Consider the following 16,277-nt stretch of genomic DNA (forward strand, 5'->3'; position numbering starts at 1 on the left):
ATGATAGGCAGAGACATCAACAAAAAGAAACTGGCATTTTATCTTCTCCAATGATAAAAGCAAGATTTTGTTGAAGTAATTTTCTTAGTTGCTGTCATTTATACAAACTACAAAACACATTTTCAGAAGTTGGAAATATTTCTGCATCAAGAATGTGGACCATAATTTAAAATTGAATGCATCATTAAAAAAAATACTATCACATCACCACATTTTAGCTTTGATTCTACCTGCCATCAGAAAAGAATTTAGGAAGCCTCTTTCATCTCTACAATTTAACTAAAGGCTTCCAACTAAGGGGGTAAATATGAACTTCAGCTTTGTTTTTCTTTATTTGAATGCCAAGAATGCATCTTTAAAAGAGTGACATGCTGTAGAAGAAAGTAAATGATTAGCAAGGTCTGAATTTATGTGCAACTGGCTTGAGTAGCCTGACAATGAGCCATTATCATATCACAATGCTTTGAAAAATGAATCCAGCAAGTGTAGGGAAAGCTATGAAATCTGTATAATTTTGTCGCTCTAAGGAGAGATATATGATGTTTCATTTTGCACAAGATTTAAAAATGAAGACAGTAACATGTTCCTGTTACACTGCCCACTTTGTAAGAGTGGGGCACTCATGGAGTTTTGTCACTCAGGGGCCTCACGTATACCTCCAGTGGGAAAACATCCACCTTCTTAGAGCTTAAGACATTCACAAAATTTTAACTAGGAAGCTGGGGTTTTCACACACCTTTGCTGATTGACTTGTAACAGCCGAGGCCAAAGTCAAATTACATATTTACCACCATCTATGTGCTAGCAAAATAGAAAAAGAAACAGATAAAATTTGACCTCTACCATCCATGTCTCTCTGAGGTTATCTATTCACCTTTGTCAGCCAAGCAGCCTGTAATAATTCTTATTCCAGTAGGGAATCTAGAAAGATTTTAGGTACCTTGTTCATACCATTCATTTAGCATGAAATTCCTAAAACATCATTAAGCAAAGGAGAAAATTGGAAGGGGTAACGTCAATAATCTATCTAAGCCGGGCTCGGTGGCTCAGCCTGTAATCCCGCGCCTTTGGGAGGCTGAGGTGAGTGGATTGCCTGAGCCCGTGGGTTCGAGACCCGCCTGGGCAGCGAGACCTCACCTCTACAATAAATAAAAAAATCAGCCGGGCGTGGTAGCGCATGCCTGTAATTCCAGCTACTTGGAAGGCTGAGGCGGAAGGATCGCCAAGCCCGGCAGGTCGAGGCTGCGGTGGCCGGGAGCGGCCACTGCACTCCAGTCTGGGCGACAGAGTGAGACTCCAACTCAAAAAAAAATAAATAAATAAAAAATAAAAAATAATCTATCTAAACTGGTTCAAAACCACTGACCGTCGTTAGTCTACTTGATCTTTATGATTTACTTAATTTTGATTATTTTCCTTACTAGGAATCTTAAATGATAAAAAAAGTAAGCACAATTATAAGAGTTTCTCTGTCATTCTCTTTATCTGAGAGCTGACTCCTTTGTTTTGAAAGACAAGTTCAAATAGTCAGCAACAAACTTTTTAAAAGTGACCCAAAATTGGGATTGCCAAATTTAGCAATTAAAAATAAAGGCAACCCAGTTAGATTTGAATGGTTTCCAGTTGCTTATGCATATGTATATGAGACGCATATGCACATTTAGATGAGAATCCTCTTGCAAAGTTTTACCGTATCTCTTATGCACAGAAATAATTCAGATTTTACTGGGTCTTTTTCATAATCTGGTAATGTTGTCCAAGATCAGTGGCCTCTAGCCATGCAGTTTAAGAGGGCACCTGCCTGTGGCTTACATTTGCTCCACCTTTCACATTCAGAACCGCCGCTCAGTAGTGGTCGAAAGCTAAAAAGAGATAATTGCTCTTTCTAGGTGATCCATACCAGTGCCCTCTTTAATTTTTGGCACTCTGTCTCCTCAAAAATTACTATCCCATGGCAGTAGAGATAGCCATTCCCCTAACTGGGGACGAATTCCAATTTGAAATACCTAGTAAAAAAAGCAACTTAAAATCATCTCTATGAGATGATTCCAGAGGTAACAGCTTAATTTCCCACATGAATTCAAAACCCAGAACCTCTCTATCTCAGGCTATAACATACTACACTTATGTCCCCCCACACAATTTTCAAGACTTTCTTCTTTTACCCTCTCATATATCCTTGGGATTTTTCTCCCGCTCGTGCATCTGCCCGGAGCGTATTTCTCTGCTTTGTCCACTTGGTTGGTTGCTCTCGCAGTGGTCTGTCTTTCGGTTTGTGCCCACAGCTCACTGAGAGTGCCCTGCACTCACTGAGAGCTCAGTAGCGCTTCTTCACTGTCTGCCTGAATGCATGCACTGTGTTTGGCATATTGTTGAGATTTTAGAGAAAATGTGAAGCAAGAGAGTGAGTTAATGAAACTTGCCAAGTCTGGAGGTTGAAACGATTATTATCCAAACCCATTTTCTGAAGCATGCCCGTCGTCTGTGTTCAGTGCAAATATATCCCTCTCCTCATCTTCTGACTGTGAGCTTTCTGAATGTCCTGCTCTGTCTGTCAGGGACTACCAGAGTGGGGCATTAGCTATAACAAGTGTCTAAAACTCAAATACCTGCAAGGAGCAGGAATATTGCATGCATAAAGGAAAGAGCCATTTCAAAGAGACAGTAGGAAGATGTGAGCAACCTAGAGACAGCATGATGGCTATGAGGTTAGAGGGGTTTGCTTGGACTATAATCAGGAAGCTTGCCGTGGTCTGAACATTCGTGTCCCTCCCAAATTTATATGTTGAAACTTAATTCTTCCTATGGTGGTATTAAGAAATGGATCCTGTGGAAGGAAATTAGGGCACAAGGTTGAATAAAATGAGTGTCTTTACTTAAAAAAACAACCCAAAGGAGCTTTGTCACCCTCTCCTCTATGGGAGGAAACAGTTGGAAGGTACTGCCCATGAAGCAGAAAATGAGCTCTCACTGGATGTCCAATACACTGGCATCTTGACGTTGGACTTCCTAGAATTCAGAACTATAAGCAACAAATTTCTGTCATTTATAAGATACTCAATCTAAGGTATTTTGTTATAGCAGCAGAAATGGACTAAAATAAAGTCTAAATATAAGAGATTGTACTTGCATCTGGTTAGGTAAAAGGCATTAATAGCAATGGAAAGTGGACCAAGTAACTTGAAGAGTCAACAGGTGAAAATATGTTTCTGAATCTACCACTGGCCAGAGGAGAGAAGACTCCAAGCCTTGTCTCAAGCATATGGTATACTCTGTTGATACTTATATCCTCTATGGGGAAATAGATTCGTTAGGTTATCATAGCCTAGGATAGGAAATAATCACTTAATTCACAATCTTATTCTAATTTCAAACACAGCAAACGACTTTTAGATTGAAATTTTGGCTTTCCATCTCGATTTTTATTTTTTTGAGTTGGTATGTCATTCTGTTTCCCAGGCTGGAGTGCAGTGGCATGCTCACAGCCCCCACAGCCTTGGCCTGCCGGGCTCAGGCGATCCTTCCACTTCAACTTTCCAAGTAGCTGAAAGTACAGGCACAAGCTACTATGTCCACTTAATTTTTTTATTTCTTGTAGAGACGAGGTCTCACCAGGTTGCCCAGGCTAATCTCAAACCGGTGGGCACAGACAATCCTCTCGCCTCCGCCTCCAAAGTGCTGAGATTATAGGTGTGAGTCACTGCGCCCCGCTCCATCTAGGTTTTTTAACAGGAGACCACACAAATGGAAATTTATCTGTTCAGTAATCAAATTTCTTATGAAAACCTACTAAAATGGTTAAATAAATAATTTTGTTATTTCATGAAGGAGAATACTGTACAGAAGCAAAAATAAATGAGTGGGAGCTATTTGAAAACACAGAGATAAATCTTCAAAACAAAGTTAAAATCAAAAAGAAATTGCAGCAGGATGCATATATCACAAGACCAGTAACTTAAATTCATAACAATGTAAAATAATATTATACTATTTAGGAATGCATGTATAGATGTGGTAAATGTTAAATTCGACAATGGTAGAAAAACGTGTGATAATGCAAGGACATACAGGAGATTTCACCTGCATGTTGAACATCTACTGTTTTAACCTGATGGTGTGTACACAAGGGTGCATCTTGGCATTTTGCATACCTGGCATTTTAAAATTAACCAAATCTAGCAACAGTTTATAAGAAACTTATACAAGGGCCTCTCTCACACACACATACACACACACACACACACACACACACACACACACACACAGGTATGTGCATACACACATTAGTTCCTTGGGAATTGTCTAGTTTAATTTATCTTCCCAGTGTTTGTTTCAGTAAGACCAAGGACAAGATTTATTCATGCAGCCCCCACACCAGCTTGTCCTTTCCAAGAAGTTCTGGATATTACTCCATCTGGGCATCCCCAAGACCAGCAGAGGCTCCATTAGGAGGAGCAAAAATGAGTGTTTGGTTTTGACAACATAAAGAAAATTATAAGATGCTAGAGGATTGTGGCGAATAAAGGTACTCTCCAGGCAAAAGTCCAACAACTTTAATGTGTAAAATCAAGAGGGCTTCAGTTCAACCAACCTCTCTTCAATATGATTAGAATTTTGCAAACATTTTGGATACATTTTAAAATCTTGGTACTTAGCAGCTCTGTATAATTTATACGATGCTGTATGCTAGGCTTCTCTGATTCTCTCTCTCCCCACACACACACCTATCATCTCTCATTGGCATTATCTCCTGGTGGAATGTGTTGCTCTACTAATAACTTCATGTTTCTATTATCCCACTAAAATTCAAAGTCCACAGTTCTTGGCACTTGTAGTAGATAGAAAATTTGCCTCAGACACTCTTGAATGAACTATTAAATTAATATAACTCTTTCAATACTTCCTGGTTTATATACTTACCATTTAGGGTGCTTCTGTCAATCAAATTAGTATCAACTGGCCAATACCCTCCATCTCCATGACGACCTGTTTATTGGGAAATTACGTCAGAATGTTAGTTGGCTTACACAACGAGAACACAAATGAATCAAAATGAGCAGTCAAAAAGAATGAATATTTTAACATTTGCAGTAATTGAACAGATTACCTGGGTCACCTCCAGGAAAACCTGGCAATATTAATACACTTATATCTGTGAGAAAATGTTATTTCCCATGTGTGAGAAAAATTGGTTGCAAAAATAGACTCTCTTAACCAAGCTAAATTCAATTTCTCTGTGGAAATCCATCCCCTATTCTTTTTTGTTTCCTCCAATATTCTTATTAAAGTGTCAGAAAAACAAACACAAGTTACAGCAGTGGTATCAGTCTGTCATTCTCCTGAACTTTTCAGAATAGAAATGATACAAGTCATGGCTGCTAGGTCCGGAAGATACTACTGCCCATCTCACATGACTTTATTGCAAATTATTATTATTATCTATGAGGGGGCAATATTTCATCTAATAACTGGGCTTTGCGTACTCTTTTTGTTATGTGCAAAACAAGGTACCTAGATATGTGATACTAGATGAGAAGTAAGAGTGGCAGATATGTCTAAATATTTCCTTCATGAAAAGGAGGAGGATTGCAGTACTGCATTATTAGAAACTCTTCCTTCCATTACGTGTTTAACAGTTGTGGAAGTAGTATATGAGAGAACAGAGCCAGGGCTGACCAGATAGAATTATACTATCATCCAAATCTTAATTAATAGTGTCTCATTACATGGCATCCCTTTTTCTATTGATGCATTTGCAGAACTGTAACTATCTGATTAAATTGGGAGTCACAGAATAACGAGGTAGACCACTTATAGAAAAAAACATTTGAGAGTTGAATTTATATGCACATGCATGCCAGAATATAGCTAATTCTCCTTCTCCATTTCAATCACTTAAAATATTTTCATCTGAAAGCGATTATAAGCAGTGGCTGGAATACAGAAAGCCAACTGGAACAGTCAGTTACAATCAGAGATCGGTTTCTTACATTTATAGATTTCATTCTCTTCATCTCAATGACTTTCAAATTCTGATTTTGTGACATTATTTAGCATAACAAACATTATTCTTACTAAAGCGTTCCCAAGATTTTATCTTTTTATTTTCAAAATAGCTGTGAAGAAACAAATCAGAACCCTGTTAACTGACAGGATTTTAAAAATTCACTAAAAGATGGCCACTGTGTCAAGCAGCAGCCCAGCACCTTTCTCGTCCTGCAAGATGGAGAGTGGAAATCCCAGTCACGAATTGACAAGGACATGCTGAATACTTTTGAGCAGGCAATACACCCAGTTTCCAGCAGTGGTCTCTTTGAGCACACAGACACCAGAAAAAAAATAGCAGATGCGGGACTCTGGGTAGCACCTTGCCAACCACCCAGTTCCAGGCTTGGACAAAGTCAGCAGCTCTGCTGGGTGCAGGAGAGGAGTGAGTGATTCTAAGACATTTTGAGTCAGTTCATCCCCTCACAGGCACGTGTGACCCATGTGTCCCCTGCAGGAGGAACTCTGATTGGGAGACAGTGAGGGGGGAACTGGAGCTCAAGTGAAATGGGAAACAGCACCCGCCTGCTGGCTGCCATCATGGTGGCAGGAAGAGAACTGCCTGCAGAGTGAATCTGGCTGGCGTACCTGCTGCTGGGAGAGAGTAGAAAAGCAGACTGAGGCCTCTTGGGCTAGCAAGGCAGAAGGTAAGGACTCAGCCAATACACCCGGCACCAAGCAGAGCAGGGGTCTCATTGTACACACAGAGACCAGAACCCAACTGCAGCATAGGATTCTGGGTGCCGTCCCCCAACCCTGTTCCAGACTTGGGCAGACTCAGAGGCTCTGCTCAATGAAGGAGAGGGGTGAGTAATCCCTAGGTGAGTCATCTCACCCTTCCAGTGCAAGTAGAGGCAGAAGGAGCCCCCGATATTGTATCCTGCCACAGGGTGGGTGGAGTAAGAAGCAGACGTGAACAGTTCTCCCTCTCTCACTGAGTGATGGAATCGTAGAGGATGAAAGCAGATGTGTCACAAATGAGGAAAAATCAATAGAAAAACATAGGAAATCCTAGAATCCCAAAGAGATAACATCCCCCCTCCCCCCCCCAAAAAAAACAACCATCAGAGTACAACAGAAACCTCCCGGAATGACCTCCCCCAGATGACAGTCACATAAATTAGAGAAAGGATAACCAAAATGAACAGGAACCAAGAGAAATCAGAAGTGAAATGCAATGAAATCAGAGGAATTGACCAATTTCAAAAAGCCTATTTTGAAATAATGAAAATAAAGGACTCCATCCTCAAAATAAATGGCAAATTAATAAGCATAAGGAGCAGAATCAACCAAGCAGAGGAAAGAATCTCAAAGCTTGCTGAGCAAAATATGAAATTAATCCAATCTGTTAAAAACATAGGAAAAAAAACTCAAAAAGAATGAGCAAAGCCACCAAAAGATGTGCAACTATATCAACAAGCCAAACCTACACCTGAAGAAGAAAGGTATCCCTGAAGAAGAAAGGGGAATGGAGAACACCTTGGAACAACCATGTCATGAGGTCGTCCAAGAACATTTTCCACATCTCACTAGAGACATGACCATTCAAGTACAAGAGAACTGAAGAACTCCCACAAGGCATCATATGAGAAGAACAGTCCCTAGAAGCATAGTAATCCACCTCCACAAAAAAATAATAAAAGAAAAAAATCTTAAAGGCAGCAAGAGAGAAGAGCTAGACCATCTACTAGGGAAGACCAATCAGAATTGCTTCAGACATATCTGCAGAAACACTACAAGCCAGAAGAGACTGGGGAAAATTTGTAACATTCTAAAAGATAAGCAACTCCAACCAAGAATTTCCTACTGCCCAAAGCTAAGTTCAACAGTGATGGGGAATCAAAAACCTTCACAGACATCTAATCCATCAAAGAATATGCCATCCCCAAAGCAGCCCTTCAGGAGATGCTTAAGAAGGTCTTAAATGCAGAAAAAAGGAAAAAAAAAAGAACAATCAAGACCATCACAAAAGCACAGAAAAACATAGAGTTATCTAAGCACACAGAGCACCCACAAAGATAAAAATGCACACATATTTGTGAGCATGTAAAACAGTATTCGTCAGGATGAAGGCTCCTATGTGTGTGGGGTGAGAAATGTTGGTATCGGGAGCAATGAAATGGGTAGATGTTGCGAAAATTTTAGTTGGCTGACTAACATGAGGACCAGTCCACCCCTTTCACAAATACCTTGTTTCCATAACTCAAATGCATTTGGAGTTTCAATGAGCAGAGGATAAGCTTTGCCCACGGGACACTGTGAGATCAATGTTGGAGAAATTTAAGGGAGACGGGAAGTTCTGTATGAATATTAAGATGACTTTTTTAGCAACTGAAAGCAGCTACATTGCAAAGCAGTAAGCCCAAAGAGATGCTAACAACCCCATCACTTAAGCCAGGAAAGCAATAAATGATTTCTGTTGGGAGTAATCCTGTATTGGCTGGAAATTAGGTAGATATAGCCTATGGAGGATTTTCCTTTTCCTCCAGCAGCCTGACAAATGTCTTTTTAATGAAGTTTCAAGCTCTCTCTGCTAGGTTGTGGGAGAATGCAAAAACAAGCCCACCAGCATATCCATATATTATTTAGACGTAAAGCTCTATGGGTAGAGGACCCCCAAGATTTAGCGAGGCTATTGATCACACTGTGATTTCCAATAGGTAGAAAAAAAATCAAATGTCATACAGGTAAGAGCACTGGGTAAGAGAACAGGACTCTGAAAATGCTTTTAAGTAATAAAGGATAGCTTAAAGTAAGCATTCTACCCGCAGAATAACATATTTTCAGTTGGTTATAATTAGATTGATACCACAAAAGGAAATTAAGTAACTCTTAACAAGCCCAAACAGAAAGCACATTAAAAAATGATGTCATTGAGAAGCACGATTAGATTTATGGGCATTTAGATTTATTGAACTGCTTCAGCAGGGAAACACAAAACCCATTTCTGGGGTATTGATGAGTCTGGAATCTCTGAATCTAAAGACATAGGAATCAAATTTTAATGTTGATGTTAAGTTTTCCTTCTCTGAAATATGTCTTTCAAATTTTAGGAAGGCTTCCTTTATATGATAATAATAAGTAATAATAATAATAAAAGCTTTATGGCAAACACCACAAAGTTGTCAAATTAAGAGACACTGAAGACTAAGGAGGAAAAGATATGGGGTTTTTGCTTGGAGTGTCATAGCATTTTTAAGAGCTTGTTGCCATAGAACAAATATTGTTTAATTTCATAGGGACTGATTTAGGGAAATAGAGGACTAATTAGAATTTAGAAGATGGCTGGAGTGAAAGTCAGTTAATGCAAGGATAAAAACTACTTTCCATCCCAGAGGTCTTAATTTTATTAATGAAGCATAAAACTGGTAGTAATCTTTTTTCAAAATTTATTAAATGCCTTTTCTATGCAAGGCAAACTCCTAGATCTTCCAGGAATGGGTAGTATTAAAAGATTCGTAAGATACGGATCCTGTAATTCACAAGTGATGGTGGTTCATTGTGATTAGAGCCTATTCAGGCCTATTCACGGGTAATATTAGCAAATAGCAGATGGTTCTTAATTTATTCTGACCTTAAATATTTAAGAATAACTTAATCTATTTATACTATAAAATCACTATCAGGTTTAATGTAAAATGTTTTCCCTTTATCTAGTATTATTAAAATAATTGCATGCCAATTAAAAATGTATTATTTTTAGTCATACGGCATTATATATTTCACAATTACATTTATTTCAAAATCCATAAATTAATCTTTTTGCACATTGTACTAAATCTTTTAATATTTTCTAAAATTAAAATTCTAAACAATTAAATGAGTTCACAGAAATTTAAGTATAACATTTTTGGGAAATAATGTAATTCATTTTAGTGTGTACAAGTTTTTTTTCCCTAAATAAAGTTCAGCATAGCTCAAATAATTTAAAATTGGCAGGATTTTATTGTTATATGAATTAGTAATATGATTTTATATGAACAGTGATCAAAATGTATTATATGAAGGTATATCTACCGAATATAAAGAATAATGCTCTTTTGCATTACCGTGTACACATATTTTCTTAATCACATAAATTGGGGATGGGGGAATTAGATGCTAAAGAATAAACAATTCATGCATCACTTAACCAGCTAGAGAGTTCATTCAGATACTTTATTCAAAAAACAAACAACAAACCCTCAGCAAAAAATCGCTTCTGCCAGAAAACTTTGAAAATTAAAGCAAATATTTTCTACTTTTAGATTTGGAACCAAGAAATGGTAGCTTCAGAAAAATAAATAAATAAATTGGGCATACGCTTAACTTAAAATAGAAGAAGATTGTGGCCATTTTTAAATTTAAAACAGTCTTTATACAAAAACTAACATCTTTCTGGTTAGGGAGATCCTAACTGGAAAATTCATGTTCTTTCTCCTTTATTCAAATTTTTAAACTGTTATAAAGTCATCAAAGGTGTTACCTTTTATATTTTACTTAAAGCATGGATCTCATAAGGAGTCTTTATTTCATCCCTTTTTGACAGATACCAAACGCTTTCTTGGACAAACATTAAAGTTTCTTTGATTTCCATGCCGCTTGCTCTCTACATTGAAGAAAAAATAAGTCGAAGTAATATGACCTCCTTCTGAAAGTGTGCTCATTGCTGTATTCCTTGGTGTTAACCAAAGTGATGCATATAATGCGTTCTTAATGGCTGATGAATGACTAACATAAGTTAGAAAGTCTGGCTATGTGGTAATGACATGTACACATTTTATGTTATTGCTATTATACCATTTATTATTTATATTCTTGTCCTTGTATGTCATCTAAATTATTGTTTCTGTATTTTTATTTGTGTGTGTGTGTGTGTGTGTGTGTGCAAGCAACATTCATATTTATACTAAATTCTTACTTGCAGTACACATGGGCAGATGGAGACTATTTCCCAAGATAAAACATTCTCAGCATTTACCAAAGATGAATTCAGTTGGGATTTCAGTCCTAGAGTCTGGCTTTTCCATGTGAATGCTTATAAGTTCAGAGAGGAGAGAATGTAAAATGAATCTGCAGAGGACGTGAGGAAGACTGGATGTAGTACTTCCAATATTTTTTTAATTCATCTTCCCTGAATGTGGATAACAGGAGGTCCTCCAGGACGGAGAAAAGCATGGCCCGTAACCTAAGTGAAATGGACAGATGGGTCATCTAACACATGTTCAATAAATATCCTTCCAGGGATGCAGAACACTGAGATATCTTGATCTTAGAATTGGTTATCGGAAAATAATTCTGGTGATAATGATAGAAACTGCATTGATTTTATGTCTTGGATAACAATGAATAAAGAATATCCATTAACATCACCTGAATGCAGTTTTACAGTCAATCCAACGCAGAGATCATATTGAGAAATATATCAAGCAGATGATTTGTCAGCAGGAAAATGTTTTTAAGAGATCAGTTTACCATGCAGTTGGCAACAATGCTGACTTTAAACAGAGGCATCAGGCATCACAAAGCAGAAGGCAAACTCATAACCAACAATTACGATGTTTCAAATATATATGAACAGAACAGAACTCATGAGTTCTCTTCATCCTTTTCTAAGTTTAAACACATCTTTTTCAAGTCCACATGGAAGAAAGTTCACTGATTAAGAAAAATTAGAATGGTTACTTCTATATAGGTAAGAGCAGCTAATAAGCCTACCATATATGGAACCCTGGTGCTCAACAAATCCTTGTTGCTTTTCCTTCTTCAAAACTATTGATTATATTTGTCAACTCTGGAAAGTCTAAGAGCAATAATTTGCAGGAAAGGAATGCATTTGACAAACTATTCTGAGCCAGACACAGTGAAAGAAAACCAATATGCCATTACCTATATTTCCTTAACTGTATGGGGTAGGTTTAGTTTTGTTTTGTAGGGTAGACAGTTGAGAAAGGGATAAATTATTGCTAAAGCTGAGAAAAGGGAATTAGTTACAGTATGGAGTTGGAAGATGCAGTTTTTCCATAGAGATTTGTGGAGGGATATATTGGCCATCAGAGATGTTGGAGTCAGACAGCCTAGACCTTGATTCAGAGAAGTGACCTCATCTTGCAAGCGACAGAAACCCATCTGTGTTTTGGAAAGGACATCGAGGCAGTGGAGTCCAGGACTGATTGAAGTGGGCAGAAAATAAAGCTAAGAAGATCTTGTGCTTGGCTAATGTCTATAGCAAGAAAATTGCATCCAGCACTACAGTAGGTCTTACAAGAAGAACCTGTTTATAAAATTTTCTGTGAGGAGCCACAAACAAAAATGTCTATCTCACATGGGTCTGAGAAAGTTAAGTTCTACCACAAATCACATCAATTCCTATGAGTATCGCAATTTTTTTTTCTTTCAAAGTTGCCTATTAAAACATCAAAACTCCTGAGATGTTGACATAGGCAGCTACTTGACCGCTTGCTGGGAACGCGATAAGCACCTTAACACGCCATTGAAAACACGTTATTCATTTTCTGCCACCGCTATTTCACTACCTTCGTCATGTTTAGAATCGCAGAGTTCTGAACCTGAGAAAAGCGCAGGTGAGAATGGCCTGTTCAAGTGGGTGTTGCAAGCAGTTGAATAACAAACTGAGTTGAAAGTACACATGCTAATCAGGTAAGAAGAGATTTTAATTTTCAATTAAACAGCTCCCATCAGAAGGTGCTAAAGGTTTCAGTTTTTCCAACAGCAGCCTGGCTGCTGTAATCCAAACCCTGCAAAATCTGGATTACATTAACTAAATTCCGAGCTTGACTAGATGGCCTTGAAAACCCTATTTCCCTGAAATTGGAAACAATTAACATTCTGTTTATTCATGAGATTAAAACTGCTGAGGTGGAAAATGGCAGGTGCAGCGTTTAAGGACTTTGCCTGAATACCCTACTGGGGAAAGACAAAGTCCTTTAAACTAGGTGAATTTACAGTGATGCCATTTAGGTTGAACTTTCTTGGTAACACACTAGGAGCCTGCTATTAACTCACTGCATTTCTAGAAATCACACAGTGGTAAAGGGCAGAGATTCTCAAGTTAGGTAGCTTGGGTGTGTGCCTGGCCTAACCACTGTCAACCTGAAATAAAGATATATACAGATGAATCTCTGAGCAAAGAGTTTATTTGGGGGAATATGAGTGGTACGTCAAGACACACACACCAGGCTAGCCCCAGGTGTGTCCAAAGGACAAAGGGAAAGGCTGGAGTTTTATTGGAGAACAAAGAAAAATTATGCAAGTTGCTTGAAAGTAAGCTCGTGGGAGCTGACCCTGTCTTACAGGAGGTGGTGAGTTCTGACTGGTGAGTGTCAGCAGCTGCTGGGAAGACTGGCAATCTTAGCATCATGATCAAGTCCATGAACTTTTGGGTTTGGACTCACAAGTTAGTTCCTGGAATAAACGTCCGCAACCTGCATACATTTCCTCATGGTTTCCTGACTCCATTTTAGTTGGGTATCACATGAGTGACTCTGTTTTCTGTAGTCAGCTTTCACACCACTTACATACTGTGAGCATTTGGGCAAGTTTTAAAACTCTGTTTCATTTGCTACATCTGCAATGTCGTTACGAAAATTAAACATGATCCTACATGCACAGAGCATGGAAGAGTCATCGATACACAGTCAAAAAGCCACCAAGGTAAGATGCTACACTATACACAGATGCCATGGCTTTTCAATTCTGATGTCAATCCTAAAGCTACAGAATCTTAAATCTCAAAAGAAACCAGAAGATGTCTTGCGCTCCACTTACCCATTTACAAGGGAGCCTGCTGTGAGAAGTTCAGACTCCTGTGTGGAGTCACCCAGGAAGTCACAGTGGCAAGACGGTGCCAGAATGCCTTCTCAGCGCACACATTGAGCGAACGCCCATGGGAAAAGCTAGAACATTCTCAGCCGGCACCAGAATCCTGCACCCTCCCTCACTGCTGATGGGCAGTCTGCAACAGGCCTTCCTCATCTGGACCTATGCACTGATCTGCGAATGTACGCCTCTCCTCTAGACCCCGGGTTTCAGATCACCCCGCCACCAAGCCATGGAGAATTAAAGACACTTGAAAGGGCTCGGAGTGGGCGTTTCCTTTGTAATTCATCTCAGCAATGACACAGATCATGTCACAAGAATCCCTGTCCTCTTTAAGGTGCGGTATCTTTGCTATAGCATTTATTCTATTGCCACAATGGGCAGGTACAGAAACACACTTGAAATTGCAACACACCTGTGCTCGTGCTAAGACGACCCATGTTCACACGTACACATCTCCAAGAGGAGAAAAATACTTCAAGGTTAAATGGCATATAAAAATGCAAAAAAAGATAATCCCTTAGGATTAAAAGTGTGATCTAATAATCGCTTTTAAGAAGTGATCATATGTTATAGTCACAGCGAAGCTCGAACTGCAACTCTAAAACACTTAAAATACTTTTGTGAGGTTCTCTAAACAGCATAAGCCGATTTTAGAGAAACAAAAATCCAAATGTTTTATAAGGATAGTGGCATTTTACAGTAGAAAAACCGTAGAGTCTGGAAGTCAGAAAGAAACGTTGTGGGTTCTATCTCTGCCAACAACTCTTTGTGTGACCTTGGGCAAAACACTTCCTTTTAGCTTTTCTTTGACTGGGAAGCTGAGAAGATAATTAGCGAAGGAGTGAAAGAGCAGTCTTTCTTTTGAACGTCGACTGAACTGTGGACCCCCCAACATTCCTACATTGAGTCCCTAACACCCAAGGTGACTATATTTGGATATAGGGTTTTTAAGAAAGTAATTAAGGTTAAATAAAGTCATGAAGTAGGAGCCTGATCAATAGTCTTGTGTCCTTTTAAGAGGAGACACCAGAAAGCTCATTCTCTCTCTACCATGGGAAGACTTTGTTAGGAGGAGGCCAACTACAAGCCAGGAAGAAAACCCTCACTAAAAACTGACCCTGCTAAAGCCTTGATGTGAGACCTTCAGCCCAAGATCTATGAAAAATTTTTTCTGTTGTTTAACCCACCCAGCAGACACTGGGGGTGCCAAGAAAATGTATACACATTTTAAGAGATGTTATCTGTGTATAACTTTTAGTTCACTGTAATCAGAAGTATTTGGATGCTGATGGCAACCACTTTGAACACCTCTTGTAACTGCAGAAGTCAAATGTTACTTGTTTTCATATTTTGTTATCAGTATATATCGACTATTACAATTTTAAGACAGCTTTTTCCTTTCTTAAAGTGTGCATACATTTTTTGGCATCCTCTATAGTAGTTTACATGACCAACTCAAGCTGGTTAAGATAGTTGATTAACATAATTCCTGTTTCCTGAAATAAAGAAGTGTCAGGATCTTATAGATTATATATTAAATCCTGTGTGTTGCGGCAACCCCCACACCACTGACTAAGAAGATGACCCCAGATTGAAAATTATTTGCTGTGTTCTTTAGAATATTCACAGAGTTGGGAAAAGGAAGGTCTATATTAGGAAAATATCGGTATAAAAACTTAGATGTAGCGACTTTATAGATACATGTCAAATGTGCATATATGGCTATGTATGCATATATGTAACATAACATGTGATGAATGCACTTGACAGTCAAAAACAGGGCTATTGGAACATGGTTTATTGGGTTGAAATCATGGCCTCTCTCCTTACTTGCTGTGCTTCTACAGGCAAGTAACTTACACTGTCTGACCTCAGTTTCTTTCTTGTTAAATGAAGTTAATAACAGTACCTTTCTCACATTATTGTTATCAGAATTAAGTGAGTCCATTATGTAAATCTCTTACAACAGTGACTAGTAGTGAGAACCACCAGGGTTGTTTTTTGTTTGTTTGCTTTTTTGCCATTATACAGGCCCTCGCCGACATAGACAAATTAAGAGAGTTTTAATCAAAATATGGAAAAGAAAAAAATCAAAAGCAGAGATTTCCTATCTTTCTGACCTGTGTCACAAAGCCTGTGCAAGTTTCCTATTCAGCTAGACTCTCCCAAAATTTAAATTATTTTGTTGACCTCTAAAATCTCAATTATTTCTAAACTCATTGGTCATCTGTGCCTAGAAGAATCTGCAGAAATAATCAAGACATGGAGCAAGAGAAAAGAGGGTTGAAAAAGGGGGGTTAAGAGAAGGTCAAGATTAGAAAGCTTAAAAAATGCTAGATATAATGAATTTACAATTACATAAAACAATTAAAGAGTTCTATGTTAATTGCCTGTCATTGTCAAACTACTAT

The 16,277-nt window shown here is 38.4% G+C and overlaps 1 protein-coding gene across 1 annotated transcript in view; it reads right to left on the reverse strand.

Annotated features, from left to right (window-relative positions):
- The window catches only part of DCC (DCC netrin 1 receptor), a gene marked incomplete at its 3' end in the record, with an annotated part of 403,497 nt that overhangs the window by 16,614 nt on the left and 370,606 nt on the right, over positions 1 to 16,277 (reverse strand). The window contains exon 17 of the mRNA XM_021710347.1: positions 4,921 to 4,986. Coding sequence (XP_021566022.1) covers positions 4,921 to 4,986 — 66 coding nt within the window. The remainder of the gene's footprint in view (positions 1 to 4,920; positions 4,987 to 16,277) is intronic.

The sequence above is a fragment of the Carlito syrichta genome, unplaced genomic scaffold (assembly GCF_000164805.1).
Source record: "Carlito syrichta isolate Samal-C Ts95f unplaced genomic scaffold, Tarsius_syrichta-2.0.1 Scaffold288619, whole genome shotgun sequence".
Taxonomy (NCBI): Eukaryota; Metazoa; Chordata; class Mammalia; order Primates; family Tarsiidae; genus Carlito; species Carlito syrichta.